General features: G+C 44.4%; 1 protein-coding gene across 1 annotated transcript in view; it reads left to right on the forward strand.

Annotated features, from left to right (window-relative positions):
- The window catches only part of KCNH1 (potassium voltage-gated channel subfamily H member 1), a 734,951-nt gene that overhangs the window by 165,064 nt on the left and 545,467 nt on the right, over positions 1-24,420 (forward strand). Inside the window, exon 6 of the mRNA XM_029593284.1 lies at positions 14,928-15,324. Within this exon, the coding sequence (XP_029449144.1) occupies positions 14,928-15,324 (397 nt within the window). The remainder of the gene's footprint in view (positions 1-14,927; positions 15,325-24,420) is intronic.

Here is a 24,420-nt window from a genome sequence, read left to right on the forward strand (position 1 = left end):
GGAGTGACAGCAGGACTCAAACCCTGGTCTCCTGGTTTGTAGCTCTTCTGGTTCATAGCCCATTGCTCTAACCACGAGGCTATTCCTAGTTCAGATTACAGTGTATGATGCTATCATACACTGTAATTACATTTGCATATACCTTTAAACATCCTGCAATAAATCCATATTCAATCAGATAAGCAGACTGTTCTTGGGAAGAGAATTTCTCCATGCTTTGTTTTGTTTTCCATAATCACCCCAGCAAGTAAGGACATTTCTTGTTGAGGCTTTACCAGTCTTTTGCTAGTTTTGTTGGCCATTTGCTTTATTTATGGAGGACAGATTTTTTAATTCATAGACTCTGAGGTTGAGAATAAAGTCACTTGATGATGAGGATGGATATCTGGATGATAATTGGAATCATGGAAGTGTTGACATAACAATGGACAGAGAAGCTAGAAATGGTGTACAAATGGTGTTCAAAGGTTATGGAAGAAAACATTCTTTTAAAAGCTTCTTTTGAAAGACATCTGCATCTCTTAGTTGTTCATTATCCAAATGGGGGTACACTTGCCATTTTTCTTGAAGAGGATTTCTGTGATATTTGGGCCATCCATATAAATCATATGACTGGATTAAGATGAAGCAGATTGGCAAGATCAATGTAGACTTTGCAATCACAATTGGATGAAGTGGTGTTCTGCAGAGCCAGGAAGTTTGAAGGCAGATGATGATTCTTGGAACCAAGGGATGATGAACGTTAGGAGAAGTCCACAGGGGATATAAGTTGAAAAATTTGTCTTTTTAAAGTTCCAGGGTGGGTATTGATTAGAATATTGTGATGGTTGTTGTCAGTGAGTTGTCTCAGGAGTGAGCAGCAGATTATCTGTAGAAATGAAACCAGGCTGATGATAGTGGATGTAGGAACTTTGAGCATCTTTCATCTCTGCCAGCCATCTTTTCTTTGGGTTGGGCCCTCTGGAGCTGGTGGCTGGTAAAGCAAGAGAGGTGAATGATGGGAGAGAGAGGCCTGGAATTGAACAAGAAACTGAAATACACCAGAAAACCAGAAGCTAGAGAAGAGACCAAGCAAGAGCACAAGCTGTAGACTCAAGAGACAAAGAAGTCTTCCAAATGCAGAGCAGAGCAAGAGTAAGAGGACTTAAAGAGGATCAAGCTCTGGCAGTTGACTGCTGATAATGCTTCTTTCTAAATACGAGTTTGTGCAGGAAACAAGATGGCTGCCAAGGGAAGTGAGGAGCATTGAGCTGGGAAGATAGAATAGATAGTTCAGTCAACCCCCAATGCCACCTGTAGGTCAGTGGAGTACTCAGCACCAGATCCATTGATTGCAATTTTCTTGCAGCCAGGGAGAAGGGTGAAGCTTTCACTAGGGTGAACTTCAACAGTGTGAATTCATTGTAGGTAGTTATCTTTATGAAGTCATGGTGTTTCACCTGGATTGTACAAACACCATTCAGTTGAGTTGAGGATACGAGACAGTTCAGTAGTCAGTTAGAGTTCATTCTGGAGATAAGATGTGCTAGAACAACTAGGAAACAGCTGTAAAGGATGAAGTGATTCCAGTCAGCAGATAAGTGTATATTCAGCAACTGGTAAGATTAAAGCTCTTCTGGATTATAGTCGATTGATGGACATTTTTTCCAGGAACAGACATTGCTGTGATAATGTGAGTCAGAATGAAGTGTGGTGCTTAGCCACATTTTGTGCAGGAAAATAGTCTTTATCAGGATGCAAGCACTTAACTATCAAGGGGCCCGATGTACCTCTTTCAGTAGAATTGGAGAATTCAGCAGATGAGAGATTTAAAGGTCTAACCACTGCTGGGCTTTGAGGGGCCCGTTCAGTGAGCTTCAGGCATTCCTCATCTGTGTTCGGTGTTCATTGTTGCAGGTTCAAAAGAAGATTGCAGGTTTGATTCCTCTGAGGTTGCAAACAAGAAGAATCAGAGTCAACAGCCCATTCACAGGCCTTATCTATAACTGCAGTAAGTGGAACAAAGGTCTTTAATTTGGACCCAATGGTTAAGTCTTTATAGTTGCAAGCTGAATGGAAGGGTGTGGGTTATAGTATCATTACTGTAGTATCATTGCAGAAACAGTTGAACAGTTCAATATTCTGGGCATCTGAGGTCAATGCAATCATCTGCTTCTTGGCCCAGTGATGGGGTGCAAAGTTTAATGGGTGAGACATGGATCCTGGCTGTCTCTACTGGCTTTCTCTTTTACAGCAGCAAGTATAGGGAGCAATACTTGATGTCAGCTTGTGGTCTTGGTAATATAACACGGATATGTTGGAAAGTACTTTGTAATAGAAAATTATTAAGTTTGCTAATTAAAATAAATCACATTTATTCAAGGTTATGTTCAGAGCTGGGGGGGTCAGGGGTAGCTCAGCGGTTCCTTCATAATGAAATCAATGCAATCAATGCATCAAGTGTCAGGTGCTATCTGATCTTTTTTTTCATGCATTACCCACCAAAAGCTTTTAAAGTTACTGTAAACATGCCTTCTCTCTCAGGCAAAACATGCACAATGAGGATGTCCTTACTAACACCAAGAGATCTTACACCTGCCAAGAACTGCCACCTTGAGGCTAATACCAGGTTAACCGCAAGTCCTGACTACCTACCAGGAAAGCCTGCCCAATATCCCCAGAAGTGAATTGTACCACCGATCGCTCCCACGATGGAAACCCACTATCTAGATTCCAAAATTAACCAGTTAACTGCTTGTTCCATTCAACTACCAGGGAAAGCCTGCCTGATATACTAGGAGTGGACTGTACTCCATCTTATCTCCTAAATACCCGGGAAACCTACACTAAACATTTGGTGGGAGGTGCTACCACTAAACCAAATACAAAGCAAAATAAGCACAAAATAAACCCCAAATAAAACAGAAATTTCTCTCACCTGCTGGTATGTTGCAAAAATATCCAAATCAGGTGGAGTCCTACAAAAGGAAACAGAGAAACCAGGGGCTCCCTGTCAAAGGACAAGACTACACTCATCAACCAGGTACGCCATGCTGTCCCTCCTCATTTCATGCCGATCAAAAACTGTTATGATTTAACTAAAATAAATACCAGCATCTTAGGAAAGATCTTTTATTGGAATATTCCAGGAGAGTGTGAGATTGCCAGCAAAGCAACTCAGAAGCAGTCTCAGAGAGCATTTTTTACACAATAGGTTAAACCCAGTTTACACAACAGTGAGCTAGTTTGTTTTCATAACATTTTCCTAACTGGTTGACATTAACATAACAGCCTGTTAATAAGATGTATTATAAATTTTATCTCATATATATTAATGAGCTGGTATTTTTGAAAGTCATGCGATTTCTTGTAAATTGATCCCAGAAGACAAGGTCAAAACCTCAGACTAAACTTGGCATGCTTTTTGACTTTTGGCCTACATTCTAACATTTCAGAATAAATTCACAGTGCAGTAATAATAGCTTTATAGGAAAAACCTTTTCAAAGCACCCTAATAGAACGCTTACTAACAAATGGGTTAATTCACACATTTTGAGGTTGAAAAGGAGGCAGAAGCAAACAGCTATCAGAAGGGCCAGAGAATAAAAATATTTGCATGGGAATCCAAACAAAAATGGGCATCTGTTAAAGCACTTTGGGGCTGCTCTATTCTGAGCTGCAAAATGCATTAGCCTCCACATTTCCTTATGCATGAATTTTATGATCTCTTATTGAACATATACATACCTGGGAACTCTCTGAGTTTTACATGGAGATGTTGGGAATTTGTATAATTTGCTGGGTCTCTGGGAGAAGAAACACTGGATAGCTACTAGCAGGGACTTTGTGGTTTACTGCTCCAGGTCTTCTCCTTTAGGTAGCTTGCAGGAAAAAGAAGAGGAGAAGCTAGCGAATGTGGCAGAGCAATTGTTTTCTGCTCTGTGGTGTCTGCTGTGGCCTTATTCCTCCCTATCCTGTCCCCAGAGATGGAGAGCTTGATAGGCTGGAGCAGGCACTGCAACCCGTAGCTCATGCTTCCCGGTGCAGCCTCTGACAGAGGAGTTCTGGAAGCGCTGGGAGTGGGGAAATGGGTACCTCGGTTCCTGGCATGGGTATGTGTCAGGTATGCATATATGGCCCAAGAAGAGGCAATGCAGGAGGAGTGGGACCAGGGGAGCTGAAGTGAGTGAAGAGGGGAAAGTGTATTGGGAGTGGGAAGTGAAAAAGAAAGGGGGTGGGGGAAAGGGAGATTGCTATACAGCTACCCCAGGCCCTCAGCCACATACACCCAAACACCAAGCACCCCCTTGTCAGAGTAGACACCCACCCCTATCCACCTCACCAGCCACATACCCCCAACCCCTTTGTCATACACATGCACACCCATCCCTTTGTCATTATCCCCCAGCTACATACATATTGCCACTTCCCCAGCCACATACCCCTCCGTACACTGCCTCTCCTCCAGCTACATACACCCTCATACACTCCCATCCCCTAACAGGCATGATATGGCCCTAATGCTGTTTGATAAATGACCCCCTCTTACACTGGTGCTCACTGTCTCTCTCTGTCTCTCTTGTTCTCTCTCTCCAGCAGCTCGAACCACCATTCGCGATAAAAGCCCTTTCTGATTGGTAATGAGCCTGCGGTGGATTACTTAGCATGCAATGTGAAAATAACACGGGGTGCAATAAATGTATCATGCGTTGTGGAAAATAACTATGCGATGTGGTATCAGGGAAATTAGCCTAATTACACCCCCTTTTTTTTAATCACTGGTGCTATTTATGCGATATTTATAGCAATTTGATAAATCTAGGTCTAAGACTGTTATGCATATTCAGTGGCTCTAAGAACATCTACAATTTTATGCACATTGCAAAAGACAGCCTCTAACAGCAGAATATCTTGCCCAAGGGGAAATTTAGAAGAACTGATTGAGTGCTTGAGTAGCTTCAGGCTGGCAAGAGCTTTCATCTCAATTCCATGAGAAACTGGGCTTCTGATTTTAGGTGCTCATAAATTGAAAATGCAGGGGCTTATTTTTCAGGCACTTAGGATTTCTATGGCACTGAAAACAGGTGTTGACCTGTATTTCACACTGTGAACAATACCTCTAGGAGCATTTTTAGGATGATTCAATTTTATTTAAAAAAAGAACCACACATAAGCGTACTACAAATTTAAAAAACATGTGGGAGAGTGCAGAAGAGATTCCTGTGTGTCAGGAGAGGGGGATGGGGATGGAAGTGTATGAGGGTGTATGTAGCTGGAGGAGAGGCAGTGTATTCAGCCCAGGGCAATTCAGCCCAGGGCATCAGTTCAGCCCAGTCATTCTGACGTGAACCAACATAGGCACGAAGGAACTGCTTGAGTGTTCTATTCATTTTCTCAGTTTGGCCATTTGACTGAGGATGGTTTGCAGAGGTGAAATCAAGTGTGATGTCGAACTTCTTGCACAAAGCCTTCCAGAACTTGGCTGTAAATTGTGTTCCTCTGTCAGAGACAATGTGTTTTGGCATGCCGTGCAGGCGAAAAATGTGGCTGATGAAAAGTCTTGCAAGCTCCATGGCTGAAGGCAAACCAGGGAGAGCCACGAAGTGAGCCATCTTCGAGAAACGATCCACTGTAACCCAGATGGTATTGTTACCTCCAGAAAGTGGTAAGTCAACCACAAAATCTGTAGCAATGTGAGTCCAAGGCTCATCTGGTACTGGTAAGGGATGAAGCAGGCCCCAAGGATGTCCGGGCGGAGGTTTCTGTCTGGCACAATTGGAACAAGAAGCTACATATGCAAAAGTGTCTTCCTTCATGGAGGGCCTTCAGTAGGACTTCTGTAGCTTTGCCAGAGTTCTTCGTTGACCAGGATGTCCAGCCAGTTTCGAATTGTGAGCCAATGCTAACAGTTTCTTTCTTAGATTTCAGGATACAATGGTCTTTGGGTCGATGATATGCTGTGATTCATCAGGAATATCTTCAGAGAGAAAAGAGCGAGATAGGGCATCTACTCTGTTATTATCCCCAGGGCAGTATTTGAGCAGAAAGTCAAATCTGTTAAAGAACAGGGACCATCTCGCCTGTCTGTGGTAAAGGCACTGGGCGTGACGGAGGTACTCCAGATTCTTGTGATCAGTGTAAACAGTGATCTGATGTTGTGCACCTTCAAGCCAGGGGCGCCATTCCTCAAATGCCATCTTTATCGCCAGTAGTTCTTTATCCCCAATGCCTTAGTTCTTCTCAGCTGGCGAGAAGCGTCGGGAGAAGAAGGAACATGGATGCAAGATCTTAGAGTCACTGGTCTGGCTTAGCACGGCTCCTACGCCTACGTCCGAGGCATCGACTTCCACAGTAAAGGGCCGTGCAGGATCCGGATGGCGGAGGCATAGCTTTACTAGAGAAGGCGTCTTTTAGTTTCTGAAATGCTGTCACAGCCTCTGTAGACCAATTGGCAACATTGGCACCTTTCTTTGTCATCGCAGTTAATGGAACTGTCAGTGAAGAGTAATTCTTGATGAAGGTTCTGTAGTAGTTGGTGAATCCCAGAAATCATCTAAGAGCTTTCAGACCAGTTGGTTGTGTCCATTTTTGAATACTCTCAAGCTTCTGAGGATCCATCTGGAACCCTTTGTTCGAAACAATGTACCCTAAGTAGGGCACAGATTCCTTGTGGAATTCGCATTTAGACAGCTTGGCGTATAAGCGATTCTCGCGAAGTCTCTGCAGCACTCTTTTAACATTTTCCAGATGGGTATTCAGGTCCTGGGAAAAAATCAAGATGTCGTCTAAGTACACAACGACACATTGGTAGAGTAGATCACGCAGAATGTCGTTCATCATGTTTTGGAAGACAGCCGGGGCATTGCACAGGCCGAAGGGCATCACCAGGTATTCAAAGTGCCCATCCCTGGTATTAAAAGTCGTCTTCCATTTATCGCCAGAGTGGATGTGAACTAGATTATAGGCTCCTTTGAGATCAAGCTTGGAGAATATCTTGGCTCCCTGTAGTCTATCGAATAGCTCCGAGTTGAGTGGTAAGGGATAGCGATCCTTTACAGTGATCTCGTTTAGACCTCTGTAGTCAATACATGGACGTAATGTTCCGTCCTTCTTCCCCACGAAGAAGAAGCCTGTGCTGGCAGGAGACTTGGAAGGTCTTTTGAAGATTCTCCTGGATGTACTCTGACATCACTTTATTTTCTACTATGGAGAAAGGGTAAACCCTTCCCTTGGGTGGTTCTGTGTTAGGCTTCAAATTGATGGCAGTCATATGATCTGTGTGGAGGCAGTACATCAGCAGCTTCTTTGGAAAATACATCTTGAAAAAATGCATACTGAAGCGGCAACCCAGGCAGCAATGGAGTAGTTAGCATGCAGGGTATTGGAGAAACGTCCATCAGACATGTGCCATGGCAATCTGGACCCCAACGTGAAAGCTCCAAAGTGGCCCAGTTGAATTGTGGCATATGTTTCTGCAGCCACGGTAGCCCAAGTACTAAAGGGTGCATGGCCTTCTCTAGCACAAAGAAGGAAATAATCTCTGTATGAAGAGCACCGGTACGTAAGCTCACTGGTTCTGTGAGCAGGGTCACCTCACCAGGTAAGGGCTCCCCATGGATAGAAGACAAAAGTAGCGGAGATGTCATGGTAGTGGTGGGGATCTGCAAATATTCCACTAGACGTTTCAAAATGAAATTTCCCCCGGCCCCAGAATCTATTAAGGCAAGGATCTGATATTCTAGAGATCTGCAGATTAAGGATACAGGAAGAGAGAGTGGAGGAGAGGGTGCAGTTAGACCTAAGAAGAGTCCTCCCACAGGACTTAGGTCTGCCAGTTTCCCGGACATATAGGGCATGTTTGTACAGCATGACCAGCTTGTCCACAATACATGCATAGTTCCAATCTCTTTCGCGTTCTTCTCTCTTTAGAAGTTAAATGACTGCGGCCTAATTGCATTGGTTCTTCTTTGCCAGCGACAGGACCTGAGGTTATAGGCCTGGGTATAGACTTGACTGAAGTCTCTCCCTGAAGTGGTCTTCTGGGATTCTTGGCCTCTTGAACCTTGTCATGAAGTTAGTGAACAATCCTTGTTGCTAACTTTATTAGTTGAGATAAGGTCTCAGGCATCTCTCGAGCCGCCAGCTCATCTTTTAGCCAGGAGTTCAGGCCTTCAAAGAAGAGGGTCTTCAGACATCTAGGGTCCCAATATAATTCTGATGCCAGCGTCTTGAATTCTATGGCGAAGTCTGGTAAAGGTTTATTACCTTGTTTTAGATGAACCAACATAGATCCTGCTGTCGTGTACCGGGCTGGGTCATCGAATACTGATCTGAACAGTTCAAGGAACCCGGCAAGATCATTTAGGATAGGGTCATTGCGCTACCACAGTGGAGAGGCCCAAGCCAACGCTCTTCCGTCCAGATAAGATAGGATATAAGTGGGCTTGGCATAAGCTGTAGGACACTGATTAGGTTGCAGAGAAAAGTGCATGCAACATTGATTGATAAATCCTCTATTTTCCAAACTTCACCTGAGAAGCGTGTTGGGGCAGATAGAGGTACAGTAGTCTTAACAGTCACTGCTGGCGGTGTAACTTCTTTACCTGCGGTGGTCGATGTATTCATCTGTGCGTGGAACTGGTTAAAGGCAGTAGTCAAGTTATCCAGCGAGTTCTGTTATTCGGAAATTTGCTGGGCCAGGCCTGGAATGGCCTGCAATGCGGTGAGCTGAGCCAAATCCATGGAGTTAGCAATCTGTTATGGTTTTGAGGTGTTGGAGTAGATTCTTGGGTACTGTGGTGATGACCACTCTCACGGGGAGGAGCCCCATGAAGAACCACAGTACTAGGTTAGACTCGAGACTCGCAAACACAGAGATTTGTCTTTTATTATACAGCTGGATGATACCACCAGAGGTGGCAGTAGTGAGGCGATCCAGTAGTAGCAGTCCAGGGACCCTCAGCAGAGGGGACCTGTCTCCCAATGATAGATGTTAGCAGCACACGGTGGTATAGGGAGCTCCTATTGCAGGTTCCCAGTGCAGAGCTGTAGATGAGACAGACTGGTAAAGGTTAGATTACTCACTAAGTTGGTAGCTGTATAGATGTAGATTCCAGCAGGCAGAAGTATTTGGATTACAGGCATCAATGGCAGGGAGAGCAGGCCCTCTAGGAGCGAGTACCTGGTATCCCAGATAGGCAAAGAAAGAAAGCAAAGAGCCCCCGAGGAGTGGGTACCCAGGTTAGATGAAATACCCCGAAGGGCAGAGAGAGCTTCCAGCGGCAGCACGGAAGCGGCAGAGTAGCTCAGACAAGAGGCAAATCCAATCCTTGCTAACTCGATTTGTTAGCAAATGAAGGGCAGGCTAAATACCCGGATGGCGTGATGTCACTCGAGGAGGATGCCCCCGTGGTTCCCGCCATGACGTGGATAAAGACGTGGGTGGCATGCGCGCGCGCACCCTAGGAGGCCCTCAGGAGAAACATGGCGGATAGCCTTGCCATTGTTGTTCCGGGGACACTGGAGAGAGCAGCAAGCAGATGCGGCGGTGGCCATCTTCCCAAGGTTAGCCGGGAGAGCAGAAAGAAAGGTGAGGCACAGAGGTTGAAGCCGTCTGAGACTGACGGAAACAACAGATGCATGCGCGTGGTTTTGAAAATTGACCCTTAACTGTTTATACCACTGTAAGAGCAGGCATTAAGAACTCGGGGTAAAGCTTGTGGGGTGCGGTTTTGGGGGGCAGTTTTACATGCACAGTCATAAGTACGAACAGCACAGTTGCCATCAGTAAAGATTTATTGTCATTTGGAGTGATGAAAGGTAAAAGAAGAGTAGATTTGTACAATGTTCTCTCTACTTTGCTTGATGTACTCTCTACCTACTGCCATCAAACTAGGTAGAGAGTAAATTGTACAAATCTACTCTTCTTTGACCTTTCATCACTCCAAATCACATAAAATCTTCACTGATGGCACCTGTGCTGTTTGTACCTATGACTGTGCATGTAAAACTGCCCCCCCGAACCTACCCCACCTGCCTCAAACCTCACTCCGAGTTACTAGTTCCCCCTCTTACAGTGCTATAGTTAACTTATATGTGAGCCTCTACAGAGGTTTTTTCTTTTTCTCTCTCTCTCTCGCTTTCTCTCCCCAAACCGGCATGAGGTGTAGTTATTTCAGGTGTTAAAACCTGCATTACTCTATCGCATTTGATACTAGGAGCTCCTCATTCCCATTGTCTCCTCCCACTTGCATAGCAAATGTGAAATTTGCATACTAGCGTGTGATGCAGAAAATAATGCAAAATGATACATGACCCTCTTAGTTAAAATAAGTAGAAGAGAAAGCACCAACCCCTTTTATAGAAGATGCTGTTAATTGTAACAAATGAGTATGGGATGAGTTTCAACTGGCCCTCTTAGATCAATATTGGCATAGATGTTTTGGTCATCGAGGTACTATCTCTTTAAAAGTAGTGAGAAATGGCTCCAGAGCAGAAGTGGTCAATCTTTTGGGTCCAAGGGCCACATTAAGGGCTAGGCCAGGAAGGAGAGATCAGTGAGTTCCAAGGAGGAAGGGGACATTCCCCAGATGTTCAGTCAAGAATTGTTCCAACAAAGCCCGAAAGAACACAAAAAGAGGCAAGATTACTTCTGGCTGCTGATGTCACTTCTGCCTTAAACTGACCTGCTTTTGTTGCAGTAGGTTGGACATATCTCACTGCTATGAGCTGGATAGCAACCTCCTGGGGGCCGTAGTTTGCTCATCTCTGCTCAAAAGGGACTTTGCAGCAACTTTTTCCTGAGGCATTTTTCAGATTGCATTCAGATGAAATCAGATAGAATAAAATGACATAGTGTTGCATGAGCCACTCCCAAGATTTTCAATGGAAGGAAAAGAAAAGAAAAAGTTTTTCATCCCATAGGAATTAATGAGGTCAAAAGGGAAGCTAATTGGATTTACTCCAGCTCTGAGCCAGAGGAAATGTATTCAGGGTAGAGAACCCTTGGAGGTAAATAAAATCCATATATCTAGGTGTGGCGAATAAACATTTACGGTCAGGAGCAGAAGTGTAAAGGAGCCCATTAATTGAAAGTTTAAGCAGGCCCGGCCTTCTTCTTGCCCCTGGAGGCCAAAACTGCTGGAGGTGGCTAAATGCAAATGTCTGAATTAGAGAATTTTTTGAAAAGTGCTCGACTGAAAAAGGATTCAGTTTGCATCAGTTTGAAACCTGAGAGCAATAGCGCCTACTGCCAAGGCTTGAACTCTGGCTACTGTCCATTCGTGCATCTTTCATATATTCATAATTCACTGTATTGATAAATGTGAGATGTTCTCTCACTTTGGGGGTAATTTTCAAAGGAGTTATGCACGTAAATGTAACATAGTATAGTAGCAATTTTCAAAAGCCATTTACTCAAGTAAAGTGCACATATATGGGTAAATCCTATGGACAATTCAATGGCATAGACTGTAGCAATTTTCAAAAGTCCATTTACTCGAGTAAAGTACATTTACACATGGAAAACCCAGTTTTACGCATGTAAATGCTTTTTAAAATCAGGCCCTTTATATACTTTTTTGTATTTTTTAAAGATGATTGAATCAGGAATGTATTGAATTATTTTTGCATGTGTCCAATATGACGGCAGTTGTGATACCGGCGTGCCAGCTTGCGCTAAAGGACGTGTCCATTTTATAACATGCATGCGTAGATGTGCATATTGTATAAAATAGGCCTAACACGTATATATGTGCACACAATTTTATATGGACACGTGCTTGTGCGCGCAAATGCCGATTCTACGGCGTAAGAGGTTAGGGCTGTTCAGCTTGGAGAAGAGACGGCTGAGGGGGATATGATAGAGGTCTTTAAGATCATGAGAGGTCTTGAACAAGTAGATGTGAATCAGTTATTTACACTTTCGAAAGAAGGACTAGGGGGCATTCCATGAAGTTAGCAAGTAGCACATTTAAGACTAATCGGAGAAAATTCTTTTTCACTCAACGCACAATAAAGCTCTGGAATTTGTTGCCAGAGGATGTGGTTAGTGCAGTTAGTGTAGCTGGGTTCAAAAAAGGTTTGGATAAGTTCTTGGAGGAGAAGTCCATTAACGGCTATTAATCAAGTTTATTTAGGGAATAGCCACCACTATTAATTGCATCAGTAGCATGGGATCTTCTTAGTGATTGGGTAATTGCCAGGTTCTTGTGGCCTGGTTTGGCCTCTGTTGGAAACAGGATGCTGGGCTTGATGGACCCTTGGTCTGACCCAGCATGGCAATTTCTTATGTTAGATGTTAGACATGCATGCTGACACAATTACGAGTTATCCCAATTCGTTCCCAGTTTTGCCAGGTATGAGATAGGACTTCCCAACTCCCCTAGCTAAAAAACCTCCCTTTTACCCTGTTAGCATCAAACCGTAAAACCTCACTGAGTGGCCTAGAATATTTTATTACTTACACGCCACCCGTAGCAGTAGTAAAATAACGCGGCAGTAAATACTTACTTGCACATTTCATTTTAAAGTCCTGGAACGCCCTTGTCCTGTCCTTGCCCCGCCCTTTTTTGGGCTCTCTCACTTATGCACATACTGGGAATGACACATGTACATGGGCGCCTTTCAAAATCTGTGCAGCACACGCTGGCTGGACGTACTCACATATCCCCCAGCTTTGGTGCACACTGGGCTTTTAAAAGTCACCGATATGTTCATGTCTCTTCAGAGCTGGAACCACTCCTGGTTAGCTCTGTTACTGTCCCCATTTCTAGGGGTCTGGATTCTTCGTATAAGGGGGAAAAGGAAAACAATCCTTTCAAGGCCCAGATGTGACAGGTGTGATTGTGCTTTCTTTTCTCTGGGAAAGGTACACTTTTTCCTCACCCCTGTGGAAGCTGTGGGTGCAAGAAAAATACCCTGGAAACTTTATTTTTCATATCCAAAATTCTTTACCGATGGGTAATCAGGTGAAATAATGGCACAATTCAAATCAATTCGTTTGGTTTCTAAAGGAGGCAGTTACAGTTCTTGGTTTTTCTCTATATGTGCAAGGGTCTCTTTATCTTGGTCCACGGGCAAGGGAAGAACGCACCATCCAGGTCCTGAATTAATGAGGTTCCCAGGGTGGGCAGGGGGGGTGTCCTTTTTGGGATGGAAAAACCCCTTCCAGCTGGCCAAAAATCTATTTCACAGACTTTGCACAGACTCCCAAATATCTCTCTCCCAGGGGTGAAGACTCTAACTCAGTCCTCAGATGTAACTCAAACTTTATTTTAGTACCGTTCTGCTCAGTCTTCGATTTCACTCACTTTTTGCGAATCCCAAGGTTGGAAAGGGATAGAAAAGCAGGGGCAGCAAAACTCTTCCTTCCAGATCTTCTAACCCGAAATGTCTCTTGTCCCAAAACTTATTTCATAACACCAGAAGGCACGGCAGCGGGTCATCACCATTCCTGTGCTTCCTTGGAAGGTCACAGTGGGGCAGGTCTTCCCTATCCTAGGCCCTCCAGGGAGAGGGCTCCCTGTGCCTTCACCCCAAGCAACACCCAGGAGTCTCAAATTCTTTCAAAATCTCAAAAATAACCCCAGAACAACCCCAGCCAGTTAGAGGTCTTAAAGGGATGCTCCCTTTGACGTTGCCCAGGGACTGCAGGCAAGAAGTAGCTAAGTCCAAGGGTAGGCCCCCAAAAATTAAAGAAGGAAACATCTCCAGAGCTTCCTCGCAACTCAACAACTACTCTGTTCAGGAGAGAGCGAACTGCTTTTAATCCCTTACAAAAGGGACGGCTGTTCCAGCACCCTCAGAGGGAGGGGAAGCTAAACAGAATGTCGTCTCCCTCTCTCTAACCTACACTGTACTGTGCTACTGGTAACGCACCCAAAGGACCGTTACACCATCGTTCATACTAATAAGATTAAAAGCGTGGAATAAAGCAAAGTAAACCCTCATACAAGAAAAATATAACTGAATAAAAATAGAAAACTAATCTTTTTAAACTGAAAAAAATATTTTGTCTCTGTGTTACTTTACTTTTAACCTTCTACATATAGTGACAAATAACATTCATTTTGGTCCTATTGTTACCCTTTTTTGATATTTTCTAATTTTCTCTGCCGACTGAGAAAAATGCTATATAGTGTGGTGCGTTTGCTGCGTATTTTCAGAAATAGAAACTTCTGATGGCCTCCCTTGTTGGCAGAAATGTTTTATATGGAACAACATGGGATTTTTTTTTTCGAAAAGGTTCATAGAAGAGAAAGCTGTTTAATGCAGAAGAGAAGATACAGCACAACATTAATGCACTATAGATTTGAGGCTAAAACTGGTTGCGCTAGCATTGTATTGTTAACTTTTATAAAATCTGCTGCGGGGAAGAACCGGAGATAAACCATGTAGGGGATCCGGACAGCCAGGATGAAGCAGACTCATCAGCTAGAGGCCCTTAGCACCCCATACTAAGGGAAAAGGGTTGGAAAGCGATGACTAGACCATTAGCTTTGTTGCAGTTATACAGTTCAAGTCTAGTTTGTGACTATGTACCAGATTTGTAAAAATTCTCGTATTTGTTCTGAAAAACAAGGTTCTGTTTCTGGAATGTTTGTTGCAGGGGGTTTGCTGGTTTGAAAAAAGACAGAACACAGTTTGATTTTGCAGGAGTTGTAACTAGTAAAACGTGATCCTGGCAATTGCATTGAGCAAAGAACAAAGGGAACAACTATTATGGACTCAGGTTTAACGAAATACAAGTTTTGCCAAAGCGTAGCTCCTTTCACTTTTGCCCAAAACTGAAAGTATCACCTATGTGGCATGGGAGAAAGGTATTGAACCACTTCAGGAAACAAATGCAAAGCTACTAGACTTGTTGATTTCAAGGTTTTTTTTTTATGACTATTGGTAAAAATAAACAGGAGGAAAACCAACTTTTTCTTTGTTTGTGTCTTCTGCAGGTACTACAGCTGGGCTCCGAAATCCTTCCACAGTACAAACAAGAGGCACCAAAGACTCCACCACATATCATTTTACATTATTGTGTTTTCAAGACCACATGGGATTGGGTCATCCTAATTTTGACTTTCTACACTGCCATATTGGTTCCGTACAATGTCTCTTTCAAAACCAAACAGAACAATGTTGCGTGGTTAGTAGTGGACAGCATTGTGGATGTCATTTTCTTGGTGGACATTGTGCTCAATTTTCATACCACTTTTGTTGGACCAGCTGGGGAGGTGATTTCAGACCCAAAACTTATTCGCATGAACTACTTGAAGACCTGGTTTGTGATTGACCTGCTTTCCTGCCTGCCATATGATGTCATCAATGCGTTTGAGAATGTGGATGAGGTTGGTACTCTCTGGTCCTGAATTCCTGCTGTTATTTTTCTCTTTTGATATTTAGAGGAAAGGGATGACCTTTCTTTTATCTCATGAGCAAGTCAATATGTCCTCTCTGATAGGAAGGTCCAACTTCATAAGACATTATTTTGCATCCTCCTTTGCCAACTTATTTTCATGGCTATCATACCTAGCTTAGTGCGAGAAAATGTACTTGCATTGGAAAGTATGCTAAATGCATTTAATCTTTCATAAGTTCTTGTCTTTTGTGGATAAATGCCTGGCTAGCTTTTCAGGAAATGCATTGTAAACCAGAGGAATTATTATGCAAATTTATCAAGCTCTCAGTAGAATGAGACGGAGCACTTCACATTCTTGTACTGTGCTTGCTAGGTGTAATAGAACAAAGCAGGATGTGTGTGGAATATCCTGCTTTCGTACAGACTGGCATATAGGGAAGAAGAACCCCCCCCCCCCCCGGTGGTTTCTGATATTTATTTATTTGGACTTATTACCCACCTTTTAGACTAAGAAATTGACCCAAGGTAGGGTCCAGCATATTAGAATAATAAAATAAGATTAGAGATCCATAGGTATAGCAGCAACCCTTCTCATTTGAAGGAGACTTCAGTTGTTGCAGTCCCGGTCGCTAGGCTAGCGACCGGGTCCTTACCTTTCTCCTGCCTCCCCCGGTCTCGCTGCAATCCGTTGCTCCTGGGGCCTGCAGGGCCGCATGGCAGCGTCTCTCTCCACGTGGAGACGCTGCCGAAGGACGATTCTGACTCCTCCCACTGCCAGGCAACGCGCGCGCGTGAGCAGGGGGCTCTTAAAGGTCCAGCACCCGGAAGTGCTGAACCGCCCTGTTCCTGACGTCAGACGCTGGCTGGCTATTTAAACCATTGTCTGACTTCCTTGCTTTGCCTTTGCAACGAGGTCGCTCTCCTGAGTGCTTAGTTGCTTCCCAGCGTTGCTTTCAGCTCTGGTTCCTGCTTGTTCCAGCCGTGCCTTGCTTCCAGCTCTGGTTCCTGCTTGTTCCAGCCGTGCCTTGCTTCCAGCTCTGGTTCCTGCTTGTTCCAGCCGTGCCTTGCTTCCAGCTCTGGTTCCTGCTTGTTCCAGCCGTGCCTTGCTTCCAGCTCTGGTTCCTGCTTGTTCCAGCCGTGCCTTGCTTCCAGCTCCGGTTCCAGCTTGTCCCAGCCGTGCCTTGCTTCCAGGTCAGGTTCTGTTTGGTCCTGCTGTGCCTTGGCTCCAGCTCTGGGCTCCACTTGCTGTCTACATATCCTGACTCCAGCTCCGGTTCCTGATTCTCCTTTGTCTTCAGCCAGCCACGAACCTTGGTCTTCTTCACGATTCTCCTTTGTCTTCAGCCAGCCACGAACCTTGGTCTTCTTCACGATTCTCCTTTGTCTTCAGCCAGCCACGAACCTTGGTCTTCTTCACGATTCTCCTTTGTCTTCAGCCAGCCACGAACCTTGGTCTTCTTCACGATTCTCCTTTGTCTTCTGCCAGCCTCGAACCTTGGACTCTTTCACGATTCTCCTAAGTCCCAGCGACTCGGACCCCTACGGGCTCCTCCTGGGGGGGTCTCGGGTTTCCAGGGTGAAGACGCCACCAGTCCGCTCCAGCTGAGTGCCGCCTCCCGGCTTATTAACTCCTGTGGACGCTGTCCACCTCAGCCGGCCCAAGGGTCCACTATTGACTTTACTCATAACATAACATCAGTAATGACTAAACTTGAATAAATTAACAGGACTGCATTAGATAAATGCATTAAAGGATTACATTTGAAATAAATGAATAACAGGACTAAGCCAATTAAAAATACAGAACATCGGAGTAAAACAATAGGTTGTAGCAGCTTCTTCAAGGCATTCAATAAATAATGTACTTTTACTCTGTAAAATTGTCAGTCCTAACAAATATATCTGTGGGTTATCAATTTTCAGGTACCTCTATAACAGGATAACATTATCTATCTATCTATCTATCTATCTATCTATCTATCTATATATATATATATATATATATATATATATATATATATATTTGTCAAGGATCCAATTTTTCTACAAAATTATTTTAAAGATTCTATGACCCAAAATTGTTTTCAATTATTCTACTCTTTTTTGTTCTTTTTTTGTAGCTATCAAATTTTTGTTTAATATTTCTTATTTTGCTCAATTTTGTTTTCCTTTTTTTTTTTTACCTTTATCTTTTATTTTTTGTTCTTCCCTTCTCATCCTTCCCACCAGCCTCCCTGGCTCTTGTGTTCTCTCTCTTTGCCATGGCAGAGTCTTTCCTTGGGAGGACCTAGAGAGAAAGAAAGGCTTCAGTGGATTCTATCATCAGGCTGGGATGGTAGTGACTGAATTACGCCAGTATTACAGGCTCTCCATTGGTTGCCTATCATTTGGTGGATTAAGTTTAAGATCTTTGTGCTGGTTTATAAAGCATTAAGAGGATAACTTTGTTGGATTCGTGGACCCTTGAGCTGGCTGGGACAGATGAAGACTCACCGTGGAAAGGTCCACAGTGGATGTCGAAGCTGGGAGGCAGCACTGGACAGGAGACCGGATGGATCTTCACCACTGGAAGCCCGAGGTCCCCCCGAGAGGAGCTTGTGAGGACCTGAGCCGCTTGGATTTAGGAGAGGCCTCCTGGGAGAAAGCCAGTAGTCAGAAGCCAGTAGTCAGAAGCCGAGGTCAGAAGCCAGTAGTCAGAAGCCGGGGTCGGAAGCCAGAAGACGAAAGCAGCAACTAGTAGCTCTCAACAGAGAGTGAACCTTCTTGTAAGGCCAAGAAAGAAGCCAAGCTGCAGGGTTTAAATACCCCTGCAGCGTCTGAAGTCATCTGAGGGCTGTCCTTGCTTCTTCCTGCGCTGGCCCCTTTAACACTCGAGCGCACGTGCGCCTAGGGGGCAGGGCCAAGCGCGTTGGATCGACAGGGTCTCCCTCACAGAGGGAGCACCGCGGCAGAGGCCAGGATCGGGCCTAGTCGAGCGGGGAGGCGCTCCAGCGGCCTGGGCCGGCCCGAGGTGAGTGGAGGTACCGGGGCACGGCCCGGGGCCATAACAAACTTTCATACCATTGTGCATGCGCATCTGCCAGCTCGCACTAATGGATGCGACCATTTTATAACATACACGTGTATATGCACACATGGTATAAAATAGGCTGTATGCGTGTATATATGTGCACAATTTTATATGAACATGCATATGTGCATACAAATGCTGCCTCTTTTGCTTCAGTTGGGGAATTCTGGTAGATACGAGCACTGACACAATTTCCAGTTTCCCCTGTTCCCAGTTCGCCCAGTTAAAGGATAGGACTTCCTAACCCCTCCTAGTTAATAAGCCTCCCTTTTATTCTGTTGCGTTCGTGCCTCTTCTCACCCCTCGCTCCACCCTCTCTACCTGGGATGCGATTCCCTTCGGCTCTGACGGACAGTGCAGCCATGGCTTCTCTCCGCCTCCATAGTCCCGGTTCCCCCGGGCTGGCCTGATGCTACGGATCCGCCATGTTCCCGATGATGTAAGGGTGCGCGCTCCAGACTTTGTACCAGCAAGGGTGCGAACCTCGGGGGCGTCCCCCCGTAGTGACATCATCCATTTGCACTTTAAAAGGTCTTTGTTTGCTAACCTCTAACGAGTTTGCATGGAACTCCAACGGGACTTGCTTCGGCAGTCCACAATACTTGCAACAACAATCCGAGTCAGCCGGGGAACCCGTCCCCACTGCTCGGCCTTTTCACACTTACCAGGAGTATCCGCTCCACGGGGACTCCGCTCTCTCTTCTTGATTTCAGAATGCCAGAACACTCGGAAGACTCCTCATTGCCTGGAAGCGATCGCGGACGTGAACACAGTGAATTCTATTACATAGGAATCAGTACTCGCTCCACGAGGGCCTACATTCCTATTGCTCTGTAGACTCCCTTCCGTCCAAGACGTTATCGCAGGTATAGAGATCAAGAGTTACATTGGCAAGATTACAAGAATCTTATACAGACTCTCTTCTACTCTAGAAGCCATTTCATATACAGCAATTGTGAGTTCTAATTACAGACTGTTTGTGGAAACCAGTGCTCGCCTATGGCTCCTGTTCCTGAATGTACTGAAGACTTTCTGTGGCATAGAGACCATTGCAGACATCTACTATTGTGAGTGTACCATCTTATATCCAGTATACACTGTCTACTCACTACTTCTAGACTTTCTCTACAGCTCAGCGACCCAGAGATTATATTCCAGTATCAGAAGGACTTCAGCCTTGCTGGACACAGCGACTCACTACTGCCACCTCTGGTGGTCCAGCTTCCAGTCTAATAAAAACTATTGTGTTTATCTCATATTCTAGCCTAGCCGGTGGTTCCTCTCAGGATCTCCTCCTGGGGGTGCTGTCATCTGCCATTGGCCCAGGGATTCACCATTTCCTCCAAGTGATCATTCCTTTCACTATTGTCACCTTGTGGGAGCCAACCACTACAGACCACTGACTCCGCTCACGGAAGTATTATATAGACAGCTACTCCTCTTTCTCTGAGATTTGCCAGCAGCTTATATATATATACAGATTGCTACTCCATAGGGGGGGCATGATAGATTGCTGTCTTAATAGCGAAGTACTATATACCTATTGCCAACTCCTCCTCCTTGGAGAGTTGATCCATAACAGATTGCTACTCCTTAGCAGATTGATACAGCTTGCTACTTCTTTTCCTTACAGAAGTATGTACAGCAGTTCGCTAACAGATCTACAGATAGCTAATTCCTCCCCTCTGGAGGAGCAGGTCATGTCATATCGCTACTCCTTCCCCTTTCAGGAGCACAGTAGAACAGCTTGCCAACTCCACCCTCCTGGCGGAGTGAGCGACAGCAGATTACTAACTCCTCCCCTCTGGAAGAGGCGAGCATAACAGATTGCTAGCTCCTCCCCTTTGGAGAAGGAGAGCGTAACAGATTGCTAGCTCCCTAGCAAGTCTACAACAGATTGCTAACTTGCTAGACAGTCTGCAACATATTCTTTTAGCTCCAACCCTTAAAACCTTGCTAACTAGCCTCGTTTTTTTTGTTTTTTTTAATAGTTACATGCCATCTATAGGAGAAGTAAAGTTTCAAAGATAGGGTCCCCAGCACACGCTGGTAGGGGTAAATACTTAACGCGCTGGTTTCATTCATATTTCCTGGAATGCCCTTGCCCCGTCTAGACCACGCCCATGCCTCGCCTCTTCCTTGTAAAACATTTTGTGCGCGTACTGGGAGATATGCACGTACTCACATGCTTTTTAAAATCCTTATGGTGTGCGCCAGCCCAACTTCTTTGTGTATTTCCCAGCTTCGGTGAGCATAGGAATTTTAAAATTCGTCTTTAAGCGCTGAAGTGCCAGTATATGTGAGTGCTCTGTTGAAAATGTATCAGCCATCAAGAGCATTGAGATTTAATGGGTATACATTGATACACGTTCCTTGGAAAATATGTATTGTAGAGACACATGAAAGAACTTTTTCCTGTGGCAGGGCCATGTCTTTGAAATGATTTCAGAGCAAAAGTATTTATTAAGACATTAAAGAAAATGTTAAAGACTATTCTTTTAAACAGGTATTTGGGGGAGAAGTTTCATGTTTTATTTAAAAACATTTATATTCAATTTTATGCAAAATAGTTCAAAGGTGGATAACTACTAAAATATAACATCATAAAAACTATGTCATACTATATTCACACAAACACAAACAAAGTTAAAAGAAAAATAACAACATAACACATTTCGAAATAAATTATGGAGGTAAGTTTCAAAGGAATTATTGGCTCGATTTTAAAAAGGCCACATGCGTAAATAACGGGGGTCACGCGTGTGGCTGGGCCTTGTGCATGCCGCACGCATTTTTGGAAGGTCTGGCCACATGCGCAACCCCCGTTACACTCCGAAGTACCGGGCCTCTCCAAAGGGGCGAGCCAGGGGGCGGGGGCTGGGCTGGGACAGCACCATTTGACACGGTCCTGGAAAAGTGCGCACTGGCAGCAGGCTGGCATGCATAACTTACTTCTGCTCATCAGAGCAGGTTAGTTACAGAACAAAAAAAATAGGGTAGGTAGGTTGGGGTTAGGGGTCGGGTGGAGAGGGGAAAGGTGAGGAAGGTTAGTTAGGGGCTTAGGGAACTGGAAAAAAGGCCGTTTGCTTCTCCGCACATAATTTTAACATTCCCTTCCTTCGCGGGTGAGTTGCGGGCTGCCCACACATGCGTGCACAGACTTTAAAATACGGCGCGCATGGCCATAGGATTTTATAACATGTGTGCGCCGGTGCACGCATGTTATAAAACTGGTGCGTCCATGTGCGCGTGCGCTCCTTTTAAAATCGATCCCTATATGCATAAAAGTAGCATATTTCATAGCAGTTTTCAAAAGTGCATTTATGCATGTAAAACCAGTTTTATCTGTGTAAAAGCCTTTTGAAAATGACATTCAATTAATAACATTAACTAACTAACTAACCTTCAATCTGAGCAAAAACATCCATTCAGTTGCCACACTTACTAAGAACCAGATGCCCTTCAACAATGCCCAGATGCCATTCACTGACTAACTGAAGGATATTTTAAGGTAAATAAATAGGTCTTTTAATTCTCCCTAAATTAAGAAATCTCCAAATCTTCTCTCAAAAAAAAGCGAAGGGTAGGAACTGCAACAACAAACATCTTCTTATGGGTATTTTATAAGCGAAAATCCTTAAAAGAGGGGGATGGGTAACAATGACTTCTCGGCTGAGTTCAAGGCATATGTCGGAGTATATTCTTGTAATAGCATTTTTAGGTACAATACACCATCTTTCCTAAGAGATTTAAAGTCCCAAACTAACAACTTAAGCTGAGCCAGTGATGCTACAGGTAAGCAATCTAAGAACATAAGAAGTTTTCATACTGGGTCAGACCAATAATCCATCAAGCCCAGCATTCTGTTTCCAACAGTGGCCAATCCAGGTCACAAGTATCTAGCAAGTACCCAAACATTAAATAGATCCAATGCTACTAAAGCAGGGATGATGCTGCACGCCAATGGGCCCTAGTACTTAATGTGATTCTGACGCAGCCTGAACACCAGCATGCTTCTGCCCCTTCCCAGGGTCTCCATGGGCGCATGCGCACGGCATATATCATCTTTTAAAGGGCATGCGGTGGAAAAAGCCCTGCGACACACGTTGATGACATCAGCAAGTCCTGACTATGTAAGGGTTCCCTGGATTGCCTAATGCCGCCTCAGCAATGGGTCTCCTCCCTAGAGCAGTGTGTGTTGCTCCTGTGTTCCAGTATTCCAGCCTTGCCTTGCCCAGCCTGTTTTGTCCAGCCTTGCCTTGCCTAGCTTGTCTTGTCCAGTGTCTTCTCTCCTTCCTCATCCATCCTTCGGCCTAAACTTGCTTTGGACCTGACTACTTTACCTGCCACCTGGACCTAACCATTGCCTTGGACCTGTCTACTTTTGCTGCTACCTGTCCCAACCATTTGACTGTTCCCCGAGAACAAATTAGCTTGTATGTCCTTCCTAAGGTGGTCAACACTGTTATCTTAGGTCTATCTTAGTTCATGCTGCATTAACCCTGCAGCGATTGGGGAACCTTACAGATCTCTTGATGGAATTCCCATTGCCATGAACAATGCCTTTCTAAGGTCTTGCCTATTGTTCTTCTCGCCTGAGCTGTCATTCCAGAGTTGCCTAGGGTGCAATATGCAACTTATGCAGATGTTTTCACCAAACAACTGACAGAAACCCTGCCACCATATTGCTGCTGTGACGGCCCCAATGATTTGGTTCCAGAGCAGGTACTTCCCAGAGGTAGAGGTTACCCTCTCTCTGCATCAGAAAGGGAGGCAATGTCAAAATATATCAGAGAACCTAGAAAGGAAGTTCATTCGTCCACTGAGGCTGACTTCTTTTTTGTTGTTAAAAAAGAAGGCTTGCTGTGTCCTTGCATTGATAACCATGGACTCAATGCAATTACTAAGAAGAACAGATACCCTCTCCCATTCATCATAGAACTCTTCAACCGCCAAAAAGGGGCACAGATATTTTCAAATCTTGACCTCCATGGGGCATACAACCTGCTTAAGATATGACAGGGTGACGAATGGAAGACTGCTTTTAATACCAGGAATGGGCAGTATGAGTACATAGTGATGCCCTTTGGTTTATGCAATGCCCCTGCCGTCTTTCAGTTTATGGTCAATGAAATTTTCCATGACATTCTCTACTTTTATGTAGTGGTATATCTGGACAATATTCTTGTCTTTTCAAAATCCTTGAAGGAGCATCGAGATCATGTGAAGCAAGTCCTCCAGAGGTTCCAAGAATATCACCTTTATGCAAAATTAGAAACATGCACTTTTGAGTAGTAGGAACTTCTGATTCATAGCTATATCATTTCCTGGCAAGGCCTATAGATGGACCCTAAGAAATTGAAAATTATCCTGTAATGGCCTCAGCCTGAAGGCTTCAAGGCCCTGCAGCACTTCCTCAGGTTTGCAAACTAGGATAGCAATTCATTCACAGTTTCTCTACTGAATGTAATCTGCTTTGATGTACACTTTGAAGTGCCGAAAAGCAGAAAAAAAAATTCTAAATAAATAAATAAATAAATACTTTCGCCACTCCATTTACAGCCCTTACCAAAAAGAGTTCTGATACCAAGAATTGAATTGAAGTGTTAGATAGGTGTTTAACCGCCTCAAGGAAGAATTCGCTCATGACCTGTTTGCACCACCCAGATCTAAGGTAGATGCTTCTCCCAACAATCATGGGACCTCATGACCTGCTCCTATTTTTCTAAGAAGTTTACTCCTGCAGAAAGAAACTACATAATTAGGGATAGTGAGCTGCTAGCAGTGAAAGCCTTAGAGGAATGGTGACATCTGTTAGAAGGGGCCAGGCATCCAATGACTATTTACACAGATCATAAAAATCTGGAACACTTGGCACAAGCACAGCAACTGAAACCTCAGCAAGCCCACTGGTTGCTGTTCTTCAACCAGTTTGCCTTTGAATTGCGATACCACCCAGCAAAGAAAAATCAAGGGACCGATGCCTTCTCACATTCATTCAACACAGAAGGCTCTTTGG

This window comes from Rhinatrema bivittatum, chromosome 3, assembly GCF_901001135.1.
Source record: "Rhinatrema bivittatum chromosome 3, aRhiBiv1.1, whole genome shotgun sequence".
Taxonomy (NCBI): domain Eukaryota; kingdom Metazoa; phylum Chordata; class Amphibia; order Gymnophiona; family Rhinatrematidae; genus Rhinatrema; species Rhinatrema bivittatum.